The 27,517-nt window shown below is 37.5% G+C and overlaps 1 protein-coding gene across 9 annotated transcripts in view; it reads left to right on the top strand.

The window, feature by feature from the left end:
• anks1b (ankyrin repeat and sterile alpha motif domain containing 1B) overlaps positions 1 to 27,517 on the top strand; it is a 150,690-nt gene that overhangs the window by 64,512 nt on the left and 58,661 nt on the right. For all 9 annotated transcript variants that reach the window (XM_052578121.1, XM_052578138.1, XM_052578111.1 and 6 more), the window contains exons 10-12: positions 125 to 263; positions 8,016 to 8,152; positions 17,977 to 18,163. In XM_052578121.1, coding sequence (XP_052434081.1) covers positions 125 to 263; positions 8,016 to 8,152; positions 17,977 to 18,163 — 463 coding nt within the window. The remainder of the gene's footprint in view (positions 1 to 124; positions 264 to 8,015; positions 8,153 to 17,976; positions 18,164 to 27,517) is intronic.

Consider the following 27,517-nt stretch of genomic DNA (forward strand, 5'->3'; position numbering starts at 1 on the left):
TCACTATCAACTAGCAATGCCCTAGTAACCACTAAAAAAAAACCTTGTAAACTGTATGTCTATCTATCTTTTGTTTATCAGTCTGTTTAAAGACTCTGATTTGTGTTATGTTGTTTGTGTGCAGGACAAGCGATGTGCTGAAATTGCCCATTCTCCATCACTGGATGTGTTTTTACCAGAAGATGAGGACAACCCTTACGAGTCAGTGGCTACAGCTGTCACATGCAAACCCTGCTCTCTGGACATCCACCTCCACAACAGCGGTTAGTAACTTCAAATCATTTAAAACTTATAAAATCTTTAAAAACAAATGAAAGCTAAATAAAACTCAAATAAAACAAAAAACAATATGTAGCGGATGTAAAAAAAAAAAAAAAAAATCTGTAAATTATGCACCATTTAGTAAATATAAAACGTCATTAGCAATACATTTGTATTCAATAATATGATATGATATTTATTTCCATGCCTAACAAAATATTGAGTAGGAAAAAATGGGAAGGACTTTATTGTAACCTTTGGGAATTAAATGATTGTTTTCTAAATTAGGGATGCATCGATCCAATAATCGGGATCGGTATCGGCTCCGATACTGGCATTTTCTGTAGATCAGGTATCGTTCAGATGAGACCGATCGAAATCCGATATTGTGCGTGTACTATTCTGTGTTATTGTTGAGCCCCACGAAAGCCACAAAACATTATAAAGAATCAAAAGGATTTTGTGAAAATATTTTTAAGTTGTCTGAAGCTGTTCCATAGTTCCATGTGAAGTACAGATTAATACGGATACTCAGAATTTTCAGTCACGGATCGGATCGGTTCTGAAAAAATAGTATCGTTGCTTCCCTAGTCTAAAAATGTAAAAAGTCTTCACAATCCATTTCTTATATTATATTATATTATATTATATTATATTATATTATATTATCACATGTAGCTCCAGCCAGCTCTAAAACGCCAGTTTCTAGTAATCCTGAAGACAGGGTTTAAAGTCCTCTGCCACCATGCCGGATTTCCTGTGTGCAGTGTTTAGCTGCAAAAAAAAAATAAAGCAGCTTTCACTCTCAACCAAACTAACATGGCAAGCCAATCAGAATGTTTTGCTCTGATTAACACGAGATGCGCATTAATAGTAACCAGTTGCAGAACCGCGGCCCTGATGAATGGAGAAGCGCGACAAAAAGCTCATATTTACATAGAAAAGCTAATTATAAAGCAGTCGAGCTTTGTAAACATCTCAGTGTAATCATGTCATCTCCGTAAGAATGATATGATTGCCAGAACAAATTTACCGGGATTTTTTAAAAGGTCTTGTTCACACATGATCTATTAATGGTAACTTACCGGTAATTTACCTGTGAAGACTGTATGTGTGAAAGCGGCTAAACTCTTCCTCTGCTGTGAATTTGAATTAACGTTCATCTGAAAAAAACAGTGTGCATTATCGTAAATCATTAAAAAACATTTGCCAACACAGGAGAGTACCTCAACCTATGTGTAAATATGCCATGTATTGTATATTGCAATTTCAAAATAAAAGTTTCTGCATGTGGCCAAATATAAAATTAAATGGATTTAATAATTGTTTAATCACACTGTAAAGTGAAATGTCACCAGGCCGTTGTGTTTGTTTTAATATATAATGGACTTAAGTTGGTTATGTTCATATTATGTATAGGCATATTGCATTATATAGTTTAACAGTGTTGTTCAGTATATTCATGTAATTTCTTTGACATTTTATTTGAGCCAATTATTATTGCCTCATAGTTAGTTTATATATAAATAGTCACACTAAAGCCTGGTTTTCACTTAGGTCTGTTTGTTACTAAAAAATATCAGACTACTAAGTGTCAAAATAATCAGTAGATTACTTAATTGCCAAAATAATAATTAGTTACAGCTTAGATTAGTTAAAATATCTGCATTGTTTTACTTGCAATGCAGGACACATATTTTGTCATAATTATTTTGTGAAAATTTCTTAAAAATAGTATTAAAATATTGTCACGTTCTAGTGAACCAAGTAACTGTATTTTCTCTCTGTATTATCACACCCCTAGTGTTGATAAGCTGTGATATAGCTCATCATTTTCCAAGTGTATGGTACAGCTTTCATTCTTCAGGTAAAACATATATTCATGAAAAAGAAAATTAATTTGAATAAAGAAAGCAATAACTTTGTCATAGTATCCTTTCAAATGTTAAAGTCGCCGCAGTCATTGCATACTTTGCACGTACTCCCCGCCCTGCCCCAGAAAAAGTTCAGGCTCAGGATTTGTTTTTGCTTTAACCCCTGATAATATTATAGCATATGATAAATACTTCCCGAAACAGCTGTCCATGCTATAGTTTTAGACAAACACAGAGCATTGGGCCCTATAGCACCCTCCTCCTCCTCTTGTGGTAGTGTTTAAGTAGATGAGTGTAGTGCTGGGATGCTATGGCCTCTGCCGCAGTTCTTTCCTCTGGCATCATTCCTGCGGTAAGGGTTAGGGTTGTCGTGGAAACAGCTTTAGCCTTACCCAGAGAGGTTGGTGAGTCACCTGCGAGTTGTCATGGAGACGCAGTGAGCCGTGTTGCCTGTAGGCCAGTGATTCACACCTGATGCAGCCGCAGCAGTGTTTATCTCTCAGACCACTCAATTTATGTAACGGCCCTGTCCGGCAGTACTCCACTTCATCTGTGTGTGTGTGTAAGCGAGAGTGTGTGTTTTATTTAAACTATTTCCTGTGTTACTGTACTTTACCCCTCTTTTTGTGCTTGTACGGATGTTTGAGGGAACATTTGTGGATTTTGACCAGCTCTATTTTTGGCATCTCGGTATCTCCACAAGCATGAAATCACAGCTTGCAGAACTTTTTTCTCTGCCTGATTATAGTCAACACTGCAGTTTCGTGCTGCAGTAAAGGACAGGACCAATCAAAACACTCACACCGGTATATCAGAGGATAAATAGAAATGCTTGCATATTACTGTATAATGGGATAATCACTGTGTTGGGTTGAATAAATTCAAGGACAATTTTTTATTTCATGTTAACCTTAAATCAAGTTTTTGACCCTGCCTAAAGGCTATAATAAGATAAACAGAAATATGTGCTCATACTTCACCTCTCTAGGTCATATCCTGTACGAGTCTGTGCAAGAATGTTAACCATAACTGGTAAATAATGACTTGCAACCAGCAAAGTAGTTGTGAAATGCTTGGTAAGAGCTGCTCTCAAGTTGAAACTAAAGCAATATGGGTTTAAAATGAAAAGATCATCATGAAAGATAACTTTTAAGCTCAACAGGCAACAATGAAGGACACTAGTTAGTGGAGTATTCTGTTAACTGGCTTTCGTCCTTTAGGTGTCATCTAAGTAACCATTTCCAGCCAGTTTTTGCAATAGCATTGTGTTATGTTTCACGATCAGACTGACTGTGTGGGATTTGCTGAGGATTTGTTAAGTGACAGCTTGTCAAAATTTAAAGAATGGAAAGAATCAAGACGTGGCTCAGCATAAATCCTGTTACAGCTGCTTTCCTGTGTCTTTTCCTGTTTATCTCTTCTATGTCCATATCTTCTGTCAGTCCCCCCTTTTCTTCCTCTTCCTTTTTTTAAATTATTATGACCTTTTTTAACTTTGATGAACAAGTCTGTAAGTTTGAAAGAAGACAAAGTCGACACAAGTACTATATATATATATATATATATATATATATATATATATATATATATATATATATATATTTATTTATTTATTTATATATATATATATATATATATATATTTAATTCACCATAATTTTTTTATTTAATTAATTTGATTTTAATCAGAAATGTGATGGGGTGAATGAAAGGCATAAATAAATATAAATAAATTCCATAAATTCAACTTTACTTACTTTAAGTAAAGTTACTTTATTTAAAATGCATACAACATTTATTTTATTTACTTTTATATTCTCTGGAAGTACCCAGGTGTTCCAGGCAGGGTTTCGTTCAGTAAATCCATCAGTCAGTCTAAAATGTACAATATAGTCAAGCATCTCTGGCAGTTGCATCATTAAATTTGGTAGTTGTGCCACCAAAACTGCATATAATAATATGTTTGGATATCCATATATCTGTGCAGTTGGTGTAATGGCCTGCTAATCTTTAAGCATCTGTATCAGAAGAGTTTTTGTGTTCCCATGGCTCCTACATGCCTCATTTCTCCCTCAATACTGCAGCTCCGTAGAGGTTAATGGCTAATGGCTGAAAGAGCAAAACACAAGTCGAGTTCATCCCCGGCTTCCTGCCCATTACCAACAGGGTCAAGCCCCACTGAGCTTCCTACCGCCGTCCCAGAGCCGCCCGCTGTTATCACAAAAACAGCTGCGAGCAGTTTTGACAGTCCCACTGTTTCCCACCAGCTCCGTATGGATCTCCCTTTTCCACATGCATTCGTACGATCCCCCCAGCGAGGATGAGTGTTTTGATCCACCATGCACATTGTTTTAAATGGGACTCTGACAGGCGTTGATAAAGAAAGTACAAATATAAAATGTGTGCAAGCGACAATCGAGCCTGCCATTTTGGTTCAATTATTAACGGCGCTCAGTTTAGTGGTTCATGAATATTCTGCCTTCATTTGCATACTAGAGAAGCAGAGCTTGTCAGTATTCATGACACTGGTGTGTGAGGGGAAGAGACGAGCCGTGTATAGAAGTGTGTGTCCATATGGACCCAACTGAATTAGTTGTATTTCTGTAATTCATTAGTCTGCTCAGAGTCAACCATGAATACAGAATATAATTTTATCATACAATTTCAAGAGTGTAAGGCTGACATATGTTCCCTATGACGTGTGTACTATAAAGTCTTCCAGTGGATAGAAATACAAGTCATTATTTATTTAAAATCACAGCTCTTTTTCATCATGAGAGTTCATAAGAATCACTCTTTTAAGATCTTTTTGATGAATCAGCTGATCTAGTTTATATGACACTTTATTAGAACACTGTAAAATGGATTGCTGTGATTAGTTGTCAGAACTTACAGTAGCATACAATATTAGAATAAGTAATAATGTGGTATTTTAACTTACAAAATAAGTGTTCGTGCTTGGCTTAAAATTAGTTCAGTTAACTTGAGTTTGATTTTAAGTTATCTCAACAAATTTTAAGCTGTTACATCTAATTGCAGCAACATTTTTACAGGGATTGATCTGCTTCTTAATTTCACTGACTCACTGATTCAGTGAATAATGACTTACTTTTCAGTCTGTAATCGCATAAAACTATAGTATGGCTTACCAATCTATAATCTGAGCTACTTTTATTAAATATTTATGGTCCTTTTTGATCATTTTTGAAGCTTGAAAACTCCCGCTCACTTTCATAATTGTATGGAAAAATATGTCAAAAATTCCTTTTGTGTTCAATATAATTTCTTTTACAAGATTGCAGTGACCCTGATGATAAAGGTGACTGAATGATCATTTATTTTTTCCCATTTTGGTGACATCCCCAAAGTCAGGTCTTTTCAGATTAAGCTCAATTTTGGGGACTATTTTGTCCGTGATGTATAACTAACTAGGCTTGGATGTGATGTGTTTTATTGCCTGATTACCTACTTGTTTACTTTTTCTGGTGGGATAGAGGGGAACATGATGCTTTTTGCTGTTTTGACTATTGCAAATCTTGTTGCTCATCTCCTGCCTTTTAGTTGGCAGTCAACTGATTTGAAAAACTGAAGGAAAGGAAGATGAGGAGGGTGTTGAATAAATAAGTGCAGCTTGGATTTGTCTCTGATTTTGTCCGCATGAATGCCGTAGGGCTTATTGACTCACTCGGTAGTCACTCGTTTAGAGCTAACATAATCATGCCATACTGTTTTTCCGCATTCCTTCATGCAGGACTGGATAAAGAGAGATTGCACCTAATGGGATGCTGTTACTGTTTCTGAACAGCGTAGCTCTCATACAGTATGAGCTGTGTGTGATTGATGGGAAGGATTCTCAGTAATTTGGTGGATGATTCAGAGTGTAAACCACCCTTCACCTCGTTCTGCTCTCTTTCTTTCTCTTTTCCTCTGTTTCATCCCTCATTCACAGAAAGTGATCCCACTCAAGGGAAATCTGCTCAGACGATAATGCGATCCCACTCCTACTCTGCAGTGTGTGAATGTATATACAGTACACATGCTATTTTCAGATTGTGTGTCTTAAAACCAAAACACTCACATACTGTAGAAACAAACACAGCTTGTTGTACTGATCTAAGGTATTAGATCTTACAGTGTTACTTATATTGTTCATACAAAATTGTTTTTACATTTATTGTTCGGCTTTTTTCCTCACAGGTTTGAGAACAATACAACAGAAGTTATGACTTTGTACAAGTCAAGCTTCTCTTAAAAAGTACAATTGTGGTTCAATGGTACAGTAATGGTGTCAGATGTTAAAACAATTGAGCTTTGATTTTTACTCTATTGAATGATTGCTATATTCATGGTATCTGATGGAGTTTGTTGGTTGGAGCTTGTTGCTGTTTGCTGGAGTGTGATGGTGTTTGTTGCTGTTGGTTGGAGTTTATTATTATCTGATGGAGTTTGTTGGTGTTTATTGGTATCTGATGGAGTTTGTTGGTTGGAGTTTGTTGGAGTTTACTGGAGTTTGATGGTATTTGCTGCTGTTGATTGGAGTTTATTACTATCTGATGGAGTTTGTTGGTGTTGGTTGGAGTTTATTGGTATCTGATTGAGTTTGTTGGAGTTTACTGGAGTTTGATGGTATTTGCTGCTGTTGATTGGAGTTTATTACTATCTGATGGAGTTTGTTGGTGTTTATTGGTATCTGATGGAGTTTGTTGGTTGGAGTTTGTTGGAGTTTGCTGGAGTTTGATGGTATTTGCTGCTGTTGATTGGAGTTTATTACTATCTGATGGAGTTTGTTGGTGTTTATTGGTATCTGATGGAGTTTGTTGGTTGGAGTTTGTTGGAGTTTGCTGGAGTGTGATGGTATTTGCTGCTGTTGATTGGAGTTTATTACTATCTGATGGAGTTTGTTGGTGTTTATTGGTATCTGATGGAGTTTGTTGGTTGGAGTTTGTTGGAGTTTGCTGGAGTGTGATGGTATTTGCTGCTGTTGATTGGAGTTTATTACTATCTGATGGAGTTTGTTGGTGTTTATTGGTATCTGATGAAGTTTGTTGGTTGGAGTTTGTTGGAGTTTGATGGTATTTGCTGCTGTTGATTGGAGTTTATTACTATCTGATGGAGTTTGTTGGTGTTTATTGGTATCTGATGGAGTTTGTTGGTAGTTGTTGATGTCGGGTTATATTTATTGGTATCTGATGGAGTTTGGTTCTAATTTGTTGATACTGTATCTGATGGAGTTTGCTGGAGTTTGATGGTATTTGTTGCTGTTGTTTGGAGATTATTAGTATCTGATGGGGTTTGTTGGTATTGGTTGGAATTTGTTATTATCTGATTTTGTTGATTTTGGTCAGTATGAATTGGCCTCATGGAGCGCACATACATAACAATATAAGAGCAATATACTTTTTTTGTTTGTTCTTACAAACTAAGGTGTGGGTTGACAAAAGTTGACATATTGACAAAAACTTGTATATATAACTCAGAATATTGCTGCAAAACATGCTAAAAACAAAAACAGAATAAAAAAAAAACAATGATGTGATTAAATTCTGTGTGTATCACACACTGGCTTTCAGAGTGGTACTGTTGCAAAGGCTCTGAATGAGATGCTCATTGTAAACCAATTTCATTATCATTGAAGACCCACAGGACTCCTTCAGAGTCTTTTCCAACTACTGCTAGATGTGCTTTCATTGAATTTCGGCATCTTTTAGTTTCTTTCCTTAAGGAGTACTTCTTGCCAGTGACTTTAGAATCAATGGCGGGAAGACATTTATCTGCCCAATTCTGTCCAAGAACTCACTTCAGGCTTATTGTTTTTAATGTATGAATCATGTGGTTTTAATTTCAGCCTATCTCAATCTCTCTGTACTTTGTCTTTCTGAAGGCCACTTCTCACATGTGTCGGTCAGTGATGCAGAGCAAGGTAACCATGGTGATGGCTTTACAGGCCTGACTCCTGACTGCTCCCCTCCTTCACCTGATACAGCCCTGAGGAACATCGAGAGAGTCATCCGCCCCCAGGTACAAACACACACACACACACATACAGGAACACACATGCACACAGAGTCTATTATGTTGTTCTGCTCTCAAGGTTAATGGTGCTCTTTTAGATAAAGCATAATCTGGCTGTAACTATCGCAGCATCTGTGTGTGGGAGTCGCACGCACACAAGAGCAGTACTGTCTTAAATCTACTACGATAGATTTAAGCATTCTTCATCTTAATTATACGGCTATTATAAATATGCACATGCCTGACGGGCGGATTCTCTTCATGCTTTGATATGCAATTGTCTCAGGTCATCCTCATTTTCACTCTATTTATTATTATTATCATCAGTTGCGGTATAGTAAGATCAAGCTGTAGTGTTGAAAAAAAAATTAAAAAAAATAATCAAACCAAGTGGTATGAGATTACTGGAGTATGTTTAACAAGAAATATAATTATATGAATATTATAAACTTTAATTTATAATTCTAATTTACAAAATTTAAAAATGTCTTTTTCTACTCCAAATTCAAAGTCCTACACATTTTTTTTTCTGTGTATAGAAGGTATTTCACTACCATTGATATGCCATAATTCATGCATGTAAAAGAAATGATACAGACATATCATGTGACAAATTGTGTAAGAGCACAAATATCCACTGAAAAACTGCTGAATACATTTTGCATGGCACATTTGTCTATATCCATTTAATCGGCATTTGGTTAATTACAGCTGGCAGGATTGCTATAAAATGTTCATAAACATATTTTTTTTATACTCAATTCTGTTTACCACCTAATTTTATGTGTGGTTCTTGTGGCACATTTAATTGTGAGAATAGCGCTGACCTTGCAAATTAGGCTGAATATTGTGCTATATCAGTGAAAATAGGGTCTGATTAAACTGGATTGCAGGTGGTTATTGAATAGGTGATAACAACTAGGACAGATAAAATGACTCTGAATAATCAAATGAGTTCTGAGAAAAGCTCCAACATCATTAGTTTACACATGCCACTTGGTTAGATATTTTGTATCTAATGCACATGCGACTTAGGTTATCTGTTTAAGGCCACTTTATATGATGTTGTCTCTTTTCTGCAAAGTCTCTTTCTCTCTGTTGGTTTCCTGCTCTCTGTTTGTGACTTATTATTATGTTAGAAGAGTGTGAATGGGCCCTTTTTCATCCCCGCCGGAGTGCTCAGTACATCCTATCAGAGTCATGTTTGTCCTCTTTTCAGTCGATCACAATCCCTCGTTTATCTGCGCTGGCCCTCTTTCGGGCCGTGGTGCTTGCATGCTGAGCGCCCACAGGATTAGAATGAGACACAACTGTGCACATTCTCCCCCACTGTCTCCGACAACGAACTCCACAATGCCACAGTTGGGCACATGATGTGTACAGTGCACTTTCCTAAAGATTTATTTAATTAATTAATTTACTTCAAACTGTGCTTTATAGCTACTAAGTTCAGTCTGTTTTTCACTGGTGGTGTATAAGACACGTGTATTATTTTAATTGTCATTTTAGATTAAGTTTCTTCTGCAGAAAACTTCAGAATAGTGCTAATCTACAACCAGCCGGTTATTATTCCAAAATAGAGCCCGCCGCCAAGCTATGTATGCAAATGTACCAAATGAAATCTGAATTCTGCTAAATGTGGGTTATAAAACCTGTTGCGCCACATGGCATCAAAACACGGCATGCATGACACAGCAGTCTGTATTAGTGGTAGCTAAATCATCACACAGCACTCACGATCACTGAAGTGGGCTTCCATCAGAGCTGACGAGGGCTTCGGCACACTGATGGGCCGATCGAGCTCCTCATTTACTCGATGCACAGCAAAGAGGAGTCTAGTCACGTCTGTTAATCATAGGCTCTACAGCATACCCAGGTGTGCTTCTGATCCCCCTGGGAGAAAGAGACTGATGAGGGATCATTTGCCTCTAGCTGCACCATTGATGAAGTGGCCATTCATAAAGGGATGTAACCCAGGAGTTAATAACCTGGGCTGGGAAATGAAAAGTTGTAGGTTCAAACCCTGAAAGGTCTGGTCTTTGAGCTGTCGTCCTTCAGCAAGAAACTTAACCTCAGGTTACTTCAGCGAGATCTTTACTTAAAAAGTCAGACGCTCCTACGGTGACTTAGTCTTATTAAACTGTCATTAAACTGGCCCCAATAATGTGGTAAATATTGTATTCTATTCTATTCTACTCTATTCTAAGTTATTTTCCACAACCTAGAAAGCTAGGCAGCATTTTAGGCAGCCATTTTTATTCACATACTTTCATAAGACAAATAGAAATTCTATTCTATTCTATTCTATTCTGTTCTATTATATTCTATATTATATTACATTTATTAAGTCTGTTCCAAACCTAGTGAGCATTCTAGATTCATTCTAGAATTTTTAGGCCACATAGGCATGCAATCGTAAGACCTCTATTCTATTCTATTCTATTCTATTCTATTCTATTCTATTCTATTCTATTCTATTCTATTCTATTCTATTCTATTCTATTTTACAGAATTTAAACTATTCCAAAACCAAGGGAGCTGTCTACCTAATGACTGCATAATTATGATGCATTCTTTTGGTCAAAACCCATTTAATCCAAAACTAAAACATCAATATTTGTGTCTGCTTTGTAGTCTATGCATATATTATTAGGGTTTGGGTTAGTTAGCTTAGGAACATGGTAAGGTAACTTTGGAATGATTTGATTCCAGTAGTTTTGCAAAAATCTCATATTAAGCATTAAAATACAGAGCATTTTGAATGTTTGAATGTTATGAGCACTTATAATGTTCCATTCTGGTTAAGATGCTGTCTTAGAAGGTAGGTGTCTATGCAGACAGCACAGGGAGCAGGCAGCTTACTACAGTAGGCCTTGGAGCAGAGCTGTAGCGTATCATTTGAAAATGAGTTTTTCGACACTACAACAATGGTTATACCTGATTTAATCTCTGTTTAAGATGGCTTTCTGGTCAAGAATTGATTCCTGATCTGCAACTGCCTGGCAGAGGACAATGCGTAATTCAATAAAAAAAAAAAATGTAATTAGCCTTTGTTGAAAAGTAGAATTACACAGTGTTCTTTTGTGTGCATGAATGTGGACAGTAGGAGCTCTTGAGCTGTAGTGGGGACAGAAAATCCTCTTGTTCCTAAATCAGATGTGTACACACACACACACACGTTTGTTTTTGTGAGAAGTGGGGACATCCGATTTGCGTAATGGTTTTTATACTGTACAAACTGTATATTCTATCGCCCTACACCTAACCCTAACCCTCACAGGAAACTTTGTGCATTTTTAGTTTCTGAAAAAAACTCATTCTGTATGATTTTTATAAGCGTTTTGAAAAATGGGGACATGGGTTATGTCCTCATAAGTCACCCTCACCTTGTGATACCTGTGTCATACCCATGTCATTATACAGAGTTGTGTCCTGATATGTCACAAAAACAAGAGCGCACACACACACACACACACACACACACACACACACACACACACACACACACACACTTATTCTTAAGTGTGTGCTTTCACATTCAGGTTGCTTGGCAAAGAGTAATAAAATGTAAATCTGTTGCAACTGAGCAAATATCTCTGATATTCAGATCAACAAACCTGAAAATATACTGCTAAATGACCTTTAGAAGTCCCTTTTCTTTATCTTCTTTGGACCCTATTTTAACGATCTAAGCACATGGTCTAAAGTGCACGACACAGGTATACTCAGGATGCTAGTTTAACAACGGGAAAATGTTCGACATGCTCATGTGCATGGTATAAACAGGTTGTACCTATTCTCTTAATAAGTAATGGGTGTTTTTTGGGTGTAACGTACAATAAACCAATCAGAGTGTCATCTCTCATTCCCTTTAAGAGGTAGTTGCACTCGTGCCATGGTCAATTTGCTATTTACACAAATTGTAAGTGCAAAGAAAGAACGTGTCTCCAGAGACGAAACGGAGCTGCTCGTGCGCGAGCAAATAGGTTGCCTAATTCTGATGTATGCAATGGCCGTGTAGACATGTAGGCAATTTTCTATTAATGTAGCCTACACAATAATAATCTTTAAAATGTTAACCTTTAATCGTTTCATATTTTAAAATGTTTGTGTGCTGCTGTGCATCCCTGTGTGTAATAAGCAAAGTAAACGCGTGTTGTGAACCCATCCAAAGGTGCATGTTCTACTATTGCGTCTATTTTCAGTTCCTCGAAATAGCAACGCGCTAACAATATGCCTGAACACACCTCGTTTTTAAACCAGCGCGTCCATGGGCGCACAAATGGGTGCAAATGCATTTGCTATATAAAAAACGCGGCTTTGCGCCGGGTGTATGATAGGCCCCTTTATCTGTTTTTAACAGGTTCATTTGTACAGATCTTTAGATGCTTTAGGTTGTGTGTATCTGGGACAGTTTATCAGTGTTGAAGCCAAACTGTGATTAATTTAGCTGTAAGTGGTTCTGATAATCTTTTTGCCCTTTAGTGTTTGATGCACAAAAAAATCGGTAACACTTTAGTATAGGGTCCAATTCACACTAATAAGTAGTTGCTTATTAACATGTCTATTATTAACATTGGCTGTTTATTAGTGCTTATAAAGTAAATATAATGCATGACATCCATAATCCTAATCAATACCCTAAACTTAACAACTACCTTATAAACTATTAATAACCAGCAAATAAGGAGTTAATTGAGGTAAAAGTCATAGTTAATGGTTAGTTAATAGTGAGAATTGGACCCTAAAGTAAAGTGTGACCAAAAAATCTATCTGTCTGTTTATCTGTCTGTCTATCTATTATTTATATACAGATTCTGCAGTAGTTTTGTTAATCTATGAAACAATTGTATTCAGTTGTAGAAAAATTATGCACACTCAATTATGCAAGATCATGTCTCTGAGCTAAAAGAAGTTCAGGGTGCATTTAGCGTTCATGTTCATAATGAGTGTCTCCATAGCTTTTGTCTATTTTAATAACAGACATTACTGCAAAAAACGAATGCGGCATAGAAGACATCAGTCTTTTAGAAGAGAGCATATCAGCCTCTGATGAGAAAGTGAGATACTCAAAGTTGTCAAAATGCCTCTTGATGTGAACTGGGCTGAATTCACACAGTACAGAGGACTCGTACAGCCCCCGACCTGCTAGTTCTCCCTCACAACCGTTGTGAGATTAAAATTGTGTGTTAGAAGAGCTGTTAAAGCAACCAACTTGCTGCCATTGGAGTGGATGGTTGGAGAGGGTCATGACATCATGATGTGTCCTTTTCTGCCTTTCATCAACCTTTCAAGTGTTCGTGGGTGTGTACTTAGAGAGTTTAAATTAAGACTTGTTTAATTGGCAGTGTGATCAAATGTGTGTGTTTGCACTGTGAGTGAGCTAAAAGTGCATCCCACACACACTCGTCAGTGGCCTTGTGCTGTGTGTCTTCTGGTGAAATCTTGCCGTAGGCTCTCAAACCCCTATGGTCATAACATATTCTACATTTTCTCTTTAATAGCAATTCAGGAATAAAAGATAATTTCATGCCCCAGCTGGATGTTGAGGACCCCTTTGGCGATTAAACTGTATCACCACTGCTGAAATGGTGACAAGCTAAATGATGCAGATTGAATACTCCATGCCCTCTGCCCCTTGAGTTTTGAGTTTGTCATGCTAATGATGCTAATATCATGTAGTGCTTCTTGTGTGATACGAACAAACCCAGCGTGAAGCACCATAACTCCCCTTACCTTTTCTTAAACATTTTTTTTTTAAATATGTTAGTTAATGTCTTGCCCTCTTTTTATTTCCTTTGAAAATAATAATGCTCTCCAAATGATTTTATTTTACTTCTTTCCATGAAGAAATTTACCAGAATGTTCATGCTGCCCTTTTCAGTACATGAATTTTAGAAATTAATATTTATATATGTTGTATCAAAATTAGCAGTACGAACATCCTGTTGTACATTATCGAGTACTGAGGTAAATGGTGACAGAAATGTTATTTTTGGTAGAACTGTTGTGTTAATTTCCAATGATTTCTTCTGGTGTTGCTGGTTTAAGGATCATTTAACAATAAAAGGTGTTGTAATACATTGCAGTCGGTTTGATTTGTGCTTTAAGGCGTCTTATTTAGTAATAAAATGCAGCCCCTCCCCCTTTGCCGAGTGTGTTCCTGCTGTCTTTTTTTAGAAACAGGAGCTCTATATTTGATAATGTTGTTATTGCGGTGCTCCTGTTCTTGCAGCTTTGCCTCCGTTGTCATGGAAACGAGAGTTGTTTTGAAGTGAGTGAGGGTGTGTGTGTTAAGTGTGCGTGTGTTTATGTGAGATTGAGGGCGAGCAAGAGGAATGTTGATAGTGTTGCTTTACACATCAAGGTTGTTCAGCACCTTGTTCAGGAATAAACTGCTTCCGGCACTCAGTAATATTACCAGCCTTCAACGTTTTCAAATTCACATCCACACTAGTGTGATGGCTTTCTCACTATAAAAGTGAAAGCTTCTGATTGGATCAACCAAATTATTTCATTTTGTTATTCCAGAGCTTTCAAGATTCTGATTCTGTGTGTCCATGTTGATTAATTAGGTTAGATTTTCATTAATATATTTGAATAATTTTAGGTTTGCTTCCTTAATGACAACCACTGCACTTCTGTAATATGAAAAAGCATTATGAGAGTGTTACGCATTATGGTAATGAGAATTTGATCTGAACACGTTCTTATGTATCATGAAATTCATCCTGAGATCCTTCTGATCAACACTTTTTCTCTCAGTATAACAGTATTTTCTGAACCAGTTGAGCATATAAAATCAGCGCTGAATGATTTCTCCATAATTATAAAGTCTTGCTCAGAAATTTGAGCGTAATGTGATCTGCATATGCATTGACAGAATTTAATTCCTGAATGTGCTGAATGCCCCACTGGAAGGTGAAACAGTCATGTGACATTAGTAGCATTTATTGCCCTGCGATCCCAGAGCCCGCGGAATAATTCTCATAATTACCATCCATAAATGAGCTCACAATTTCTCTCCTCACGCTTTCTGAAAAATGGGCAAACGTAATCAACCATACAGCCACACACGTGCACGTGTAAGTAAAGCAGGTGTGCATCCTGTTCATTCTCTCTGATCTTCACCCCGGGGAAAAACACACTGGGTGAGTCTGTGACAGAGTGTGTGTGTGTATGTGTGAGACTTCTGTACAACATTATTAGAGGAGACAGTGGGTGTGTTTGACAAACAGGCTTGTTTTGTTTTTGTAATTTAACTACAGTCAGCCATGACAGACTCATTAGGAGGAGTTCATGGTGTGAGACTGCAAGTGTGCGTATGTGAGTAACAGGTTCATTAGCAGAGGTTCCTGACACAAGGTGTGTTTGACAAGAAAATGAAATCTGCCTGAATTTGCAGATTCAGCCAAAACTGTGGCGGATGTGCATAGTCAAATACAAACATTAGCCTTTCCAACAGAAAATGGTAATTAAGTGCTGCAGAGTTTTTGAAAAGTCATTCAGATGACATTGAAAAACAGCAGTATTGTAATGGTGAGTATACATGAATTTAAAAACAAGATAAATATCTGCTTGATATTATAATAATAATAATAGCATTTCTATTTTCAATAATCGCCGGGATCGGATATATAGACAATGCTGAATAGGAATCACACACAAGTTCTTGATATGAAATTAAGATCCATCAATGTGCTCTTCTTGCCAGAGTCCAGTATCTTTTAAACATATTTTATTAAACTGTTCTGGTGTAAGCGCTCTAAGAGAATTATATTACTCTTAAAAAATTTTTTTTTAAACTGAGTCAACCTCAATATTTATTTCAACATCAGTCAGAATTACCTCCTCTCCTAGGTTCATGAAACGATCGTCCATAAAATGTGTTGCTGTTCTGTTGTAAGGAATCTTAAAGATCTTCTTGCATCTACTTTCGGAAGGCCAAATAAAGTGACTTTACTTTTGCCTAGATACCATCTCCCTGACATGGCTGCTTCAACACTAACTGCGGTTACTGAAACCACACCTTCTTTCTTTGCGTGAACATTTATTTCCACATAGTGACGTAGACATGTGGGGGGCGTGTTTGAACATGCCATTTTAGGATGGCGTGGCAGAGTCTTAACTTTGATAAAGAATATCTCTTTGGATTTGAGACTTTAGTCTTTAATCTTTTACAGATCTTCTTCATGTACCAAGAGCTTGTAACACTCCAAAGAGAAAGGAAAAACTGAAATCACATTATATGACCCTTTCAAGTGTGGATGAAGCATGTTTTGTAGAGCTTTTGGTTTGTCTATAGTATAGACCACGATTATAGCTGCTTTCATCCTCTTTTTACTTCAATCTTGTTTGCTCTTTTTCCAAAACCATTTTTCAGTTTCTCTCAGATTTGTTTTTTCATCAGTGTTTTCAAGTAGTGCCAGGTTTCTGCCAAGTGCGTTTGAAATTTAGTCACTTAAATCAGAGACATTTTTCTCATGCAAATTAATTAATTTGGCATTTTGAACACCTGTGATGCAAAAGAAAGTGAAGCTGATGCTTAAGTAAGGCTCTCTATGGTTATACAAGTGCTTGACTCTGCACATAGTCATCTCTTTTTGTTGTTTTCTCTCCCTGTCTCGCTCTGTCTCTCCCTCTCACTGAGCAATATGTATCGCACGTCCATTCCACCTCCTACTTGCAGGCTTTTTCCAAACTTCCTTCTCTCCTGCAGACCAACTCCATTGTGTAGTGCATTTGATTCTTGTCGGGATGTCTGCTGAGATTGTTAGTGGAGGCAGCCTCTATTGATCTATCTACAGCTAGCATGTGCACAGCAAAATGCTAACAACCAAACCTTAGCCGCTGTGTAGCAACACCCTGACAACAAATCCACCTCATTTATGCAATATTGCAGTGAGTTTAGCATGGACACCATGGGTTGGTGTTACAGTGAAGTATTTTATGTAAAACAATAATTATCAGGGATGCACTGGTTGACCGGCCATGAATCGGAACCAGACAGTTTTTGCTTAAAATACACGATCAGCAATCGAACAGTTTTTGATCTTTTTTGGCCCGATTTTTCCAGATGTGCGCCCGCGTGCACAGACTACATTGTAATCATTCGCTGTCGTGTCATTTGTTTGGAAACATTTTGAAATCTGTATGCAGGACACGACAGGCGTTCGGCAATGGAAGTGCTGAGCTACATGTCTGAGGCACAGATAGCTAATTTAAAAACTAAAACAAATACTGAATGCTGATTAAGAAACCTCTTGTTGATTGTGTTGTTTGCATTGAAGAACTATGCAGTTGTTGCCTTTAATTTCACATGGTTACAGTTAATGTTTTCATTAAAGCCAGTTCTATGTAGTTTCAACCCAATTCAAAAACAAAAGCTAAATGCTGATGTCTGTACCATCTATGTTTGTATTGAATGTAGCCTGCTTACTGTGCAATTATTGCCGTTAATTTCAGATGGTTACGGTTACTGTTTTCAATAGCCAAAAGCCAGTTTGGCCTATTAAATACCAAATAAACATCTTGTTTATGCATACTTTCCCTCTTTTTTGTTTGTTGCCTAAAGAAAAAAAAAATCGGAAATCGGTATCGGAATCGGCCAGTTTGCTTGTAAAACATCGTTATCGGAATCAGCCATGAAAAATCATGATCTGTGCATCCCTAACAATTATATTGAAGGGTAAATTCTGTATTATAATTTAGACAGAATTACTTAAGGGTCTGTTGCAGGAGACTATATTATCTTGGGTAATATAAAAAAGGCTTATAAAAGTCTCCTCTTCAAGTGACTGATGCTAACATTACACTCTTTCCTGTCATAGCCAAAGCAACGGACCTCCTTGTCCTCCTCCCAGGACGTCCAGAAACCCCTCCAGAACCACAGCGGTGAGCCTTCTGAGGTCAGTTCATCACTCGGCTACGCCAGCTTCAGCACCAGCCCCCCCGCCAGCCCCCCCATCAGCCCCGCCAACTGCTCCGTCGGATCGGTCGAAGACTACGGCCTCACTGGTACGACTGTCCTTTTTATTTTAGCATTTTATTCCCTCTTGCTGGTCTAGAGGACAAGATTTCTCAAATATAATCCCCTACGACAAATAAAAAAAGACACGACTTGAGAAAACTGCTGACATGTAGTAAGAACATGGAGGTGTAAAGGTGTCTAGTGTCTGAGTGGACAAATAATGGGAGCTTTGGGACAGATTTGCTTACTGTTTACAGGGATGTGGTTTTTTATAGGCATTTCAGCCAATGAGGTCACACACTAGATTAAAAAAAAAACCCGACCCCCTTTATGTCTTTTATTCAGACATGTTAATTTCAGCAGGAGGCCTCTCTCTTGATTGGCTCAGAGTGCTTATGCCAGCAACAGAGTGATTCCCGCTGCTTTGAGCGACACTACTGTAAAAGTGTGACTAAATTACTCATCAAACCACCTTTTAATGGCTTGTACAGTATTTTAAAGTGCCACTGTAAGAAACTGGCAGCGGGCATCGGAGCACGTGGGAATGTCCTTGGTCTGAACTGTTGGTAAAAATGCTGCACTCAGAGAGCAATGCAGGGATGTTCTGCACAAAGCCTAGTGCAAGCGCACCATCTCAGCAGACGTCAGTGTTTTGGCATGGGTGGTTTCGGCCGCCACTTTCTGCCTGTCATTTCCTCAGCATCCACCTACAGCACTGCTGGCCGAGTGGGCAGCCGATGCTGTTTCCATGGCGATGTCATTCCTGGTACTGAGGAGGGGTAGCCATGGTGACGCTGGTGTACTTCACAGTCCGTTGGTTTCGACTAATGCTGCTGCACATGCTTGTCTGGCATCCTGATCCCCTGACGCATGTGTTCAGAGAAAATAAGGATAAGTAGGGAGGAAGGAGAGAGTATCTAATTATAAGAGTTACTGCTTTCTCACTTTTGCCAAGTTTGCTGTTTTTAGTTTGGATACGATTGGTTACAGAAGGGGATGTTGCAATATTTACCTGTTAAGTGCATTTTTGACCTTTTTTTTTTTTACTTCCTCATTCAGTCAGGCAGCATCCAAAATGAACAGCCACCACTTGTTAAAGTAGTTGCTGAGTAAATATACCAAAAGGCAACTTTTTCCATTAGTAAGATGACTAAAGATTTATTTTTCCTCCAGATGTGAAATTACTCCCATTATAGAAATTATTTTGAGAAACAAAGTAATGATGTGTCTTGATGTTTTTGCGACAGTTTCACGCAAAGATGGAGACTGACTCATCTCTGCAGTGAGTGACACCATTACTTGCACTATTTGTCATACAGTACATGCAAGGGAAAATGTATTAACTAATAATTCATTTATTACAGGAATATAAACAGTATATAGTTTATTGTATATTGTATATGTTTATTATAATGTAGAATTGACTAAATAAAGCTGATAGGAATTATTTTTATGGCTGGTAAATTCACTCCCCAATAACAGGAGTGTTAAAAAGTTAATTTAGAATTTTGCTGTCGGGCTAAGCTGTCAAACTTTTCTACCATTTATTAAACTCTGTCACTTGTATAGATCCCAGCGGGTGTCATTACCTTCATCTGTGTCGCTCCTGAAATCCTCCCAGCCTGTGCATGTGTGGCAGGAGGACCTGGCAACCCTTTAACCAAAGCCTCATTTGCCCTGTGAGTCATACAGCTCTCCCTGGCCACATTACCCGCCATTCCCTCTTTACAAGACAAGCGATCTCTTAAGAAAGGCAAACGGTGATAGATAGCAAAGGAAATATCACTGCAGCATACAAAACCCTTTTGGAACTACAGGGGAGTTTGTATCTCTTTTTGCAGGGTCTCCACTGTGAAAAGGGCCTCTCCAGTCTAACGGGGCTTTTCAGATGGAGGGGTCCTCTACTCTTCTCTTTGATGCCGACTCCCTGACGGTCTGCCCTAATAAACGTGTCCTGTGTCCCACCATTGCAGGACTTTGTAATGGTGGCGTTTCATGGGGTTTTTGAGCTTGTTTCATCTGGTTGCATGAAGTTCTTAGGTTCTTTGCCTTATTCCCTGCAATAAAAGCAGATTTTTGGGTTATCAGCATTGAGATCTCACGGTACGTTTGGTTGATAGTACTTTAATTCTGCTGGCATACGAAGACAAAAAAGGGTCCATCACTGTAATCGCATGTTAGCATCTCCTCTGGGAGGCCAAAGACATGAATCCGAAGCGCTGTTCTGATTGAAGCTGCAGATCAGAGTCGAAATCACAGTAAAAGGCATTGAAGTCCTCTCTCTGCAGCTCCAGGAATAGATCTCGCATTTTCATGCTTTCGTTCACCCCATCTTCTTTTTTTCCCCTCATCTTCCTCCTCCTCCTATCTATTTATTAGCTTTATAAGGTCCATTGTATTGTTGCCTTGGCAACTAGAGTTGAGTGAGCGCATTGTAGTTCCTTTGATGCTGTGCCTAGGTGATGAAATGAAGTTCTGCCGTTTCCCTACAGTAGGTGCGAGAGAGATGGAGAGATAGAGGCATGATGAGAGTGCGGAGAAGACAAGTTCTCATCGCTTTGGGTTACCAAAGGTGGTGTATTTTTATCCAGCTGCGCTTGGTGCAAACGCTTTTGATGTGGTGTTTTGTAACTGTGGAGAGAGATGAGTGAGATTGCAGCACTGCGATGCATATAGGCCTTTCAGCTCTGAGATACAGTCAAGTTGTTTGTTTTTTGGTCCCAGGCATGATAACCAGCATCCTTAACCCCCACTAAACTGAAAAGTTAAGCAGCGATTTCATCAGAATATTTCATTCGGTTTGTTGTTCATGCTTAATATTTGATTTTCATCATAAGCTTCTATCTATAACTTTGGAAATCATAATTTCTTGTTTTATTGGAATACAATAGAAGCATTTTGCAATTTTAAGACCGCTGCTTTCTTTTTAGATTATATTTGCAGATTGTGGAAGGACTGAATGAATAAGAACAAACTACTAAAGTAAATTATTTAAAACTTATGATACAGTAACAATTACAGTAGGTTCCATGATGATTCTTTAAATGACTGGCCCAACTCAGAAAGAAGGTTCAAAGAAAATACTGGGTTTCCCACTGGCAATTACAACATTGTGGTGGCGTTCTTGTGCATTCAACCAGTAAATACAGCCATTCTGACTTCACTAAATGGCAGCATCAGTCCAGTTTATGGGCATCTTGGTAACGCCCTTGAGCAGCTATCTCCAGACAAGAAAGCACTGTTCTTATTTACTTGAATGGAGAAAGAATAAAAATGCTTAAACTGTTGGCAAAACTTACAATTCAATAATCTGAGTGTGCTTTTTACAAAATGTTTACATTTTTTTTATAAGAATTTCCAATCGTAAAAGTTATTATCAGAATAAATTGAGTTACAATAAAATTTTTGAACTAAAAAATCATGAATTGCAGAGTCTCTTATGTGTATATTACTGAATGTATTTGACGGTTACACATTTAATTACACCACCGTACCTTACTTTTGCATTAAATTAATCAGTAGTGTCAGTAAAGACTTTTACATTGTTAACAAAAATTGCTCAATAAATGTTGTTATTTAAAACAATCCTGAAAAAAAATTACCAGAGATTCCACAAAAATATTAAGCAGCAAAAATGTGTTCAACATCTTTCTTCTTTTCTGAAGGTTTATATGATACTGGAGACTGGAGTAATGGCTGCTGAAAACTCAGATTTTCCATCACCATAATAAATTTAATTATAAAACATATTAAAATATATAGAGTTAATTTAATATTTCACAATATCACTGTTTTTTATTTTTCGATAGAGCGTAAGAGACTTCATAAATGACTCATAAAAACAAAGTTTTACCAACCCAAAACTTTCAAACGGTAATGGACTGTGGAAATTTGATTGGTGATATAAATAGTGTCGAGTCTTAAATATTCTGTATTTGGTCAACTTTTAAAAAGGTATTTGTTTTTTTATTTTGTACCCCAAACATTAAACTTTGTCCACAGTACATTTCTCTGTTTCAGTGTGCGCTCAAACTTTTAGTCCCCACTCTGTTGATATTTTCCCACTATATGTCAATTACTTTATGACAAAAATAGCATAGTACATTACAAAAAGGCTAGATGTTGCCTGTATAAGTTGATTGTCTCTCTTAATTGAAAGGTGGACTCTCCTGAATGTCTTGTTGTCTTCTTCTTCCCCGTGTTGAGTTCTTCAAATGTCCAAGACCTATAAACTGACCTGATGCTGTTCACTGAATTAATGGAGTTATCTGGTGTGTGCCCATGCACTCATGCATGCATTATTACACGCTCTACTCCTCTTTATGACTCAGTGTGCTAACGGGGCTCTGTGGCATAATTAAACACCATCATTCCATTAAAGAGAGTTTGATTAGAGGATCTGTGTGTGTGAATGTGTTCCCTGTAGTTCAGCCACCCACAGAGATTCAGAGATCAGAGTCCTGTGTGTTGAATGGTTAGATAAAAAAAATCATATTTTTATTGTCCATCCGTAAACGAATGTATATGCAGTTACAACTGTATGAGCACACACGCACACACACACACACATATCTTCTGAACAGTTCTGGTTTCTAATGTAACAAATTGAACATCACTCTTCTGACAGCATTCAGACCCCACAGCACTTGTCGATGCTGGTTGCCGTGGAGATGTGCAGTGCAGTTTGAGACAAATGGAAAGCTACAGTGAATTCAATATTTCATAATTGTTTATGATTCCTGTGGGCATATAGGGGAGATAAATGACAATTCCATATAAGAAAGGGTATATTGAATAGTATATTGTGCCCATGAGAACTGAGAGACTGACAGACTCATAGACTTAGACTGGACTGATTTGAATCCATGTGCATTTAGACGTCAGACAGCAGGCCCTTTAAAATGTTCTGTGATTGACAGGTCTGATATTGCTCTGTGGCTTTTAATATCTTCGAGAGTGAGTCAAAGATGAACACCACAGAAAATGAAACAAGACTGTAGCAGACGTGATGCTCAACCCTTGCCTGCAAACATAACCTAACTTACCTCTGCTGATGTAGCGCTCGCACGCTCGTACACGCCTGGCTTTATGACAGTCTTTAGGCTACACAAGTTCATTTTTTGTGCTAATTTATGTTAATGTCACAACAATTTTTTTGTTTGGGCTATTGGAGTTTTATGCTAAATAAAAATTTATTAAAAAAAAAAAATTTAGCTGAGATGTTTGATAAAGCATGAATCACTGTTACTTTTGCTCATACTTGTGTTTGTGAAATGAATAAACCTCAAATTGTAAGTACACTTCAGTACGCCGAGGAAAGAAATGTTATGACTTTTCATAATGATAGATTTTATGGTTGGTTACAATATGATTTCTATTGTGTTTTTGGTGGTTTTTAGTACAATGATATGAGGTTGCTTGGCCATTACTCACTGTCCCAAATGAAAAGAGACCACCTACTCTGTGATATTCTGATCTCTATATGGCTTATGTCCCTCCTTCAATGTAGATCTATGGAATGTTTTACCCTTTCCATTAGAGGCCGACCGATGTATCGGTTTTACCGATTAATCGGCACTGATAGTTGATTGTGGGAACAATCGGTTATCGGCAAAAATGTCGATTGTTTTCCGGGTTGCGTCCATTGCTGGAGTGGCTGAGAAGGGTCTGTTTTCATTATACAGTGCAAGAGCGGCCTCTAGTGGTTGAAATCACTGACAACATTTTTGTTCAGCTATTTGTTTAGACACGTGACGCTGCATGCTAAGACTTCAGACCCGGATTTAAATGCAGCTGACAGAGAATCCTGCAATGCCACAGAGAGCCATTCACATAGTTTTCCATGAAATTACAATATATTCACCCCAAATCGTTGTTTTCATCAAAACTTTTTTTTTTTTTTAAACTGAACTTCAAACTTATCTATGCCTCATTTTTCACTCTTGAAGTAAACTTGTGTCCGTTTGGAGAATAAATAAACTGTTTTAGACCACTGCTTAAGTTTAACGTGACGCATCCGGAGTGTGTGTGATAACTGTGAGTTCTCCTAGACTCAGCGCTGTTTGCGCTCTTTCATTTTGATTAGATAATTATTAAGTGTTCAAGGATAGAAGCAGTTAAAGTGTGAGAGTATACATTGTGCTGGTATAATTTTAGGGTCCTATGAATTCCGTGATGTGGAAAATGCGGATGGAATCGCGGAATCCGATCATAAAAACAGAATTCACAGTTTAACGAGGAATGTCATGTAACCTGTCAAATTTTGAATAAATTAATCAAAAGTAGGTCATTACACATTACAAGTTACACATGGACTAGTATCTGTTACTATTAAGCCGCAAGTGTCGATGTTCTGTATGACTCTAATGAATGGCGCAGATGCGAAGTTTCATTTATTACACACATACTGAAGCGCGCATGATGTTCTCTGTGATTTCAGCTTCTGACGTATCTCTAAATGAGGATGTAAACGTATGAAAAACATCTCCAGAACTGCTCTGAGAGAGCTTTCATGAGCTTCTGACCATTTGGTTTGAGTTAAAACAGCTTCATATCACATACACAGAGCTGTAAAGGTTCATTTTCATTTTGAATTCGAATTTGAATAGGAATTTGCATAGGAAATCCCCTTTGTTTGCCCAAAAAAGTTTACTTAAAGTTACAGGTTGTAGGACCTGCCACTGGAGGGCGCACTACCAAAACAATAACAATCGCGTGGTTTGATGATGCTAAGAAGGAGCGTGGAATGATGGGATTTGTTGTCTTCTACTCAACCGCAGACGGCCATCAATCAGACAGAGAGATAAATCATGGATTTAACGCGAGTTCAACGATTTGCGCGAGTAGATTACATGCAAAGACGCGATCAGATTATGGATCAGACGCGTCCTCGCACGGGTCTAGAGATGCAATGCCCTGCATTTGGCATGTATTACCCATAAAACTAATCTTGTTGATCGTTATAATAGCATACATTTTCTGTAAAGATATGAATCAAAACAACTCACCTGTCGAGTAAAACACAAGCGAGATCGGCATCTCTTTTTCTAGTTGAAGTTTGTCGCGAAGCTACTTCCGCATTTGTCTACGACACTGTTGTCATGTGGTTTCTACGTCAGTAAAGACGGTAACAAAGGGTAACTAACGTCGTTGACAGGTGACTGCACTGCCCCGTGCCACTGTTTAGAATGGGAATTTTCTCATGATTTACAAGTAGTTGAAAACACTAGAGATTGTTAGTAATCAGCTGGACAAAATATATAACACTAGCCTAGTGCGTTTTGGATATTTTACTGCAAATATCTTACAAATTGGACCCTTTAATTTTCAATAATTAAAAGATAAATTCAATTAATGTGTCTTGCCTTCATTTGGTAACCAAAACTTAAAAAAAAATTGAATTCACAACACAGAATATTTGAGAGGGGAAAAATCATAAGGCTTCTTTAAGATAAAAAAAATGTTTTATGGATTCAAATAATTAAACATGCTGAAACACAGAATTTGGTAACAGTAAAAAATTTGGTGAGAAAAAAATAAAACACTTCAAAGGGCCCTAAACGTAATTACGTAATTATGTAAAAACATAAAAAAAAAATTATTGAATTGATTGTAAAAATGTATAATCACGTTAATTTTTGAGTTATTTTTCATTTTGCTAAAATATATTTGAATATATTTTAAAATGTACCATAATTTATTCCTGTGATGGCAAAGTTGAATTTCAAGCATCATTAATCCAATCTTCAGTGTCACATGATCCTTCAGAAATCATTCTAATATGCTGATTTGTTGTGCACAAGAAGCATTTATTTTCAATCCTGCTTAATATTTTTGTGGAAACTGATTTTTTTTCAGGTTCTTTGATGAATAGAATGCTCAAAAGAACAGTATTTGTATGAAATAGACCTTTTTCTATGTTTTTGATCAATTTATTGCATCCTTGCTGAATAATAACAATAATAATGTATTAAAAAAAATCTATTATGTTCCTTGAAATAGTTAGAGAAATTATTGATTTATTTTCTGTATCATAACAGACCCTAAGTATTGCAATAGTAACATCAATGTTTGCTTTAGCAAGCACCAAGAAGATTTTTCTCTGCAATATTAGAATATTACAGTTGTATATTTATTTATTAAATGTAAAAAGCAATGGTATAGATACATTTTTATTTTCCTCTCTCTGCGAGCTGCTGTAGGTCTGGCAGGATCTCTGGCCCTATTTTTGGCAGAAAATGGGTGCCGTTCAATACGGCGCAGTAAACATTTGTTAACAAGCGATTAAACATGTGGCCTTTAATCCACTGGAAAAGACAGCCATCAGCTCAGAGTGTGGGAGTGTGTTTGTGTGAGCAGCTCAGCCCATCAGCACTTTTTCTACTGTTCTCCACCATTACTTCCTCCTGCATCTACAACCCCACCCTGATTTTGAATTTCAGACTAATCTAAATAGACAGATAACTTCAACACACAGTGAGCCACAGCTTCACATATATCAGCTCACAAATACATACAGTACGTGCAGAATACTTATCTTTCGGTTTCTCTCCAAAGCTGTGACATGACAAGACATGACAGTATATGCACAGATGAGCAAGTGTGCATGCACAGAAACACATCACTGGAATGTTGTGTGGTGCAACAGTGGCCCTATCAGATCTTTGAGAATGAAAAACTACATGTAAACGAATGTGTGCGAGTGTGACCTCAGAGGTGGGAGCCTCATTCCTCACAAGATCCTTCTCCTGGAAAGTCCTGCTGGCTGTCCTGCTAAGGTAAGAACGAGTGCGATAGAGGTTTTGAAGAAAGAGGTAGGTGCTGTAGCTTTATTGCAGCATGTGATATTTTTAACCATAGCCGATGGTTCTCCATGGAAATGTTTAATGGAGGGAGGAGAGATTCACAACTTTTTTTAAGAATATCCACTTTTTTTTATTTAACTCCTGTCGGGGTTCAGATTCGCTCTTTGCTGTGGGCCCAGCATGCACTGTAGCTCCTGATATATGACTCACTCTGGCTGATGTTCTCTTCCCTGCTGTTTACTGCATGTTCTGGAGAAGCTCTTCGCACCACTGACTCAGAAATACAGCAGCATAAGCCAATAATCTTGATAATACCCCTGAATGCTGCTCTTACACCCCAGCGGTCTAGTCACCTGAAATCAAAATTCTGTCCTCATTTAATTTGGTTTCAATATGGCAAGTGGCAAGTAAGATGATATTTAGTCATATATGATATTTAAATGATTATAGTAGTTTTATGATTAAAGCTCTGTAAAGTATATAAAGCACTGATGCTACAATGGTTACATAATGTTCACTCTTCATGCAAAAATATATTTTTAAACCTGAGAAGTTGCTTTTTGCACCTGTTCTGTGCTCATTTTGTTGTCAGTGCAT

The sequence above is a fragment of the Carassius gibelio genome, chromosome A4 (assembly GCF_023724105.1).
Source record: "Carassius gibelio isolate Cgi1373 ecotype wild population from Czech Republic chromosome A4, carGib1.2-hapl.c, whole genome shotgun sequence".
NCBI classification, from domain to species: domain Eukaryota; kingdom Metazoa; phylum Chordata; class Actinopteri; order Cypriniformes; family Cyprinidae; genus Carassius; species Carassius gibelio.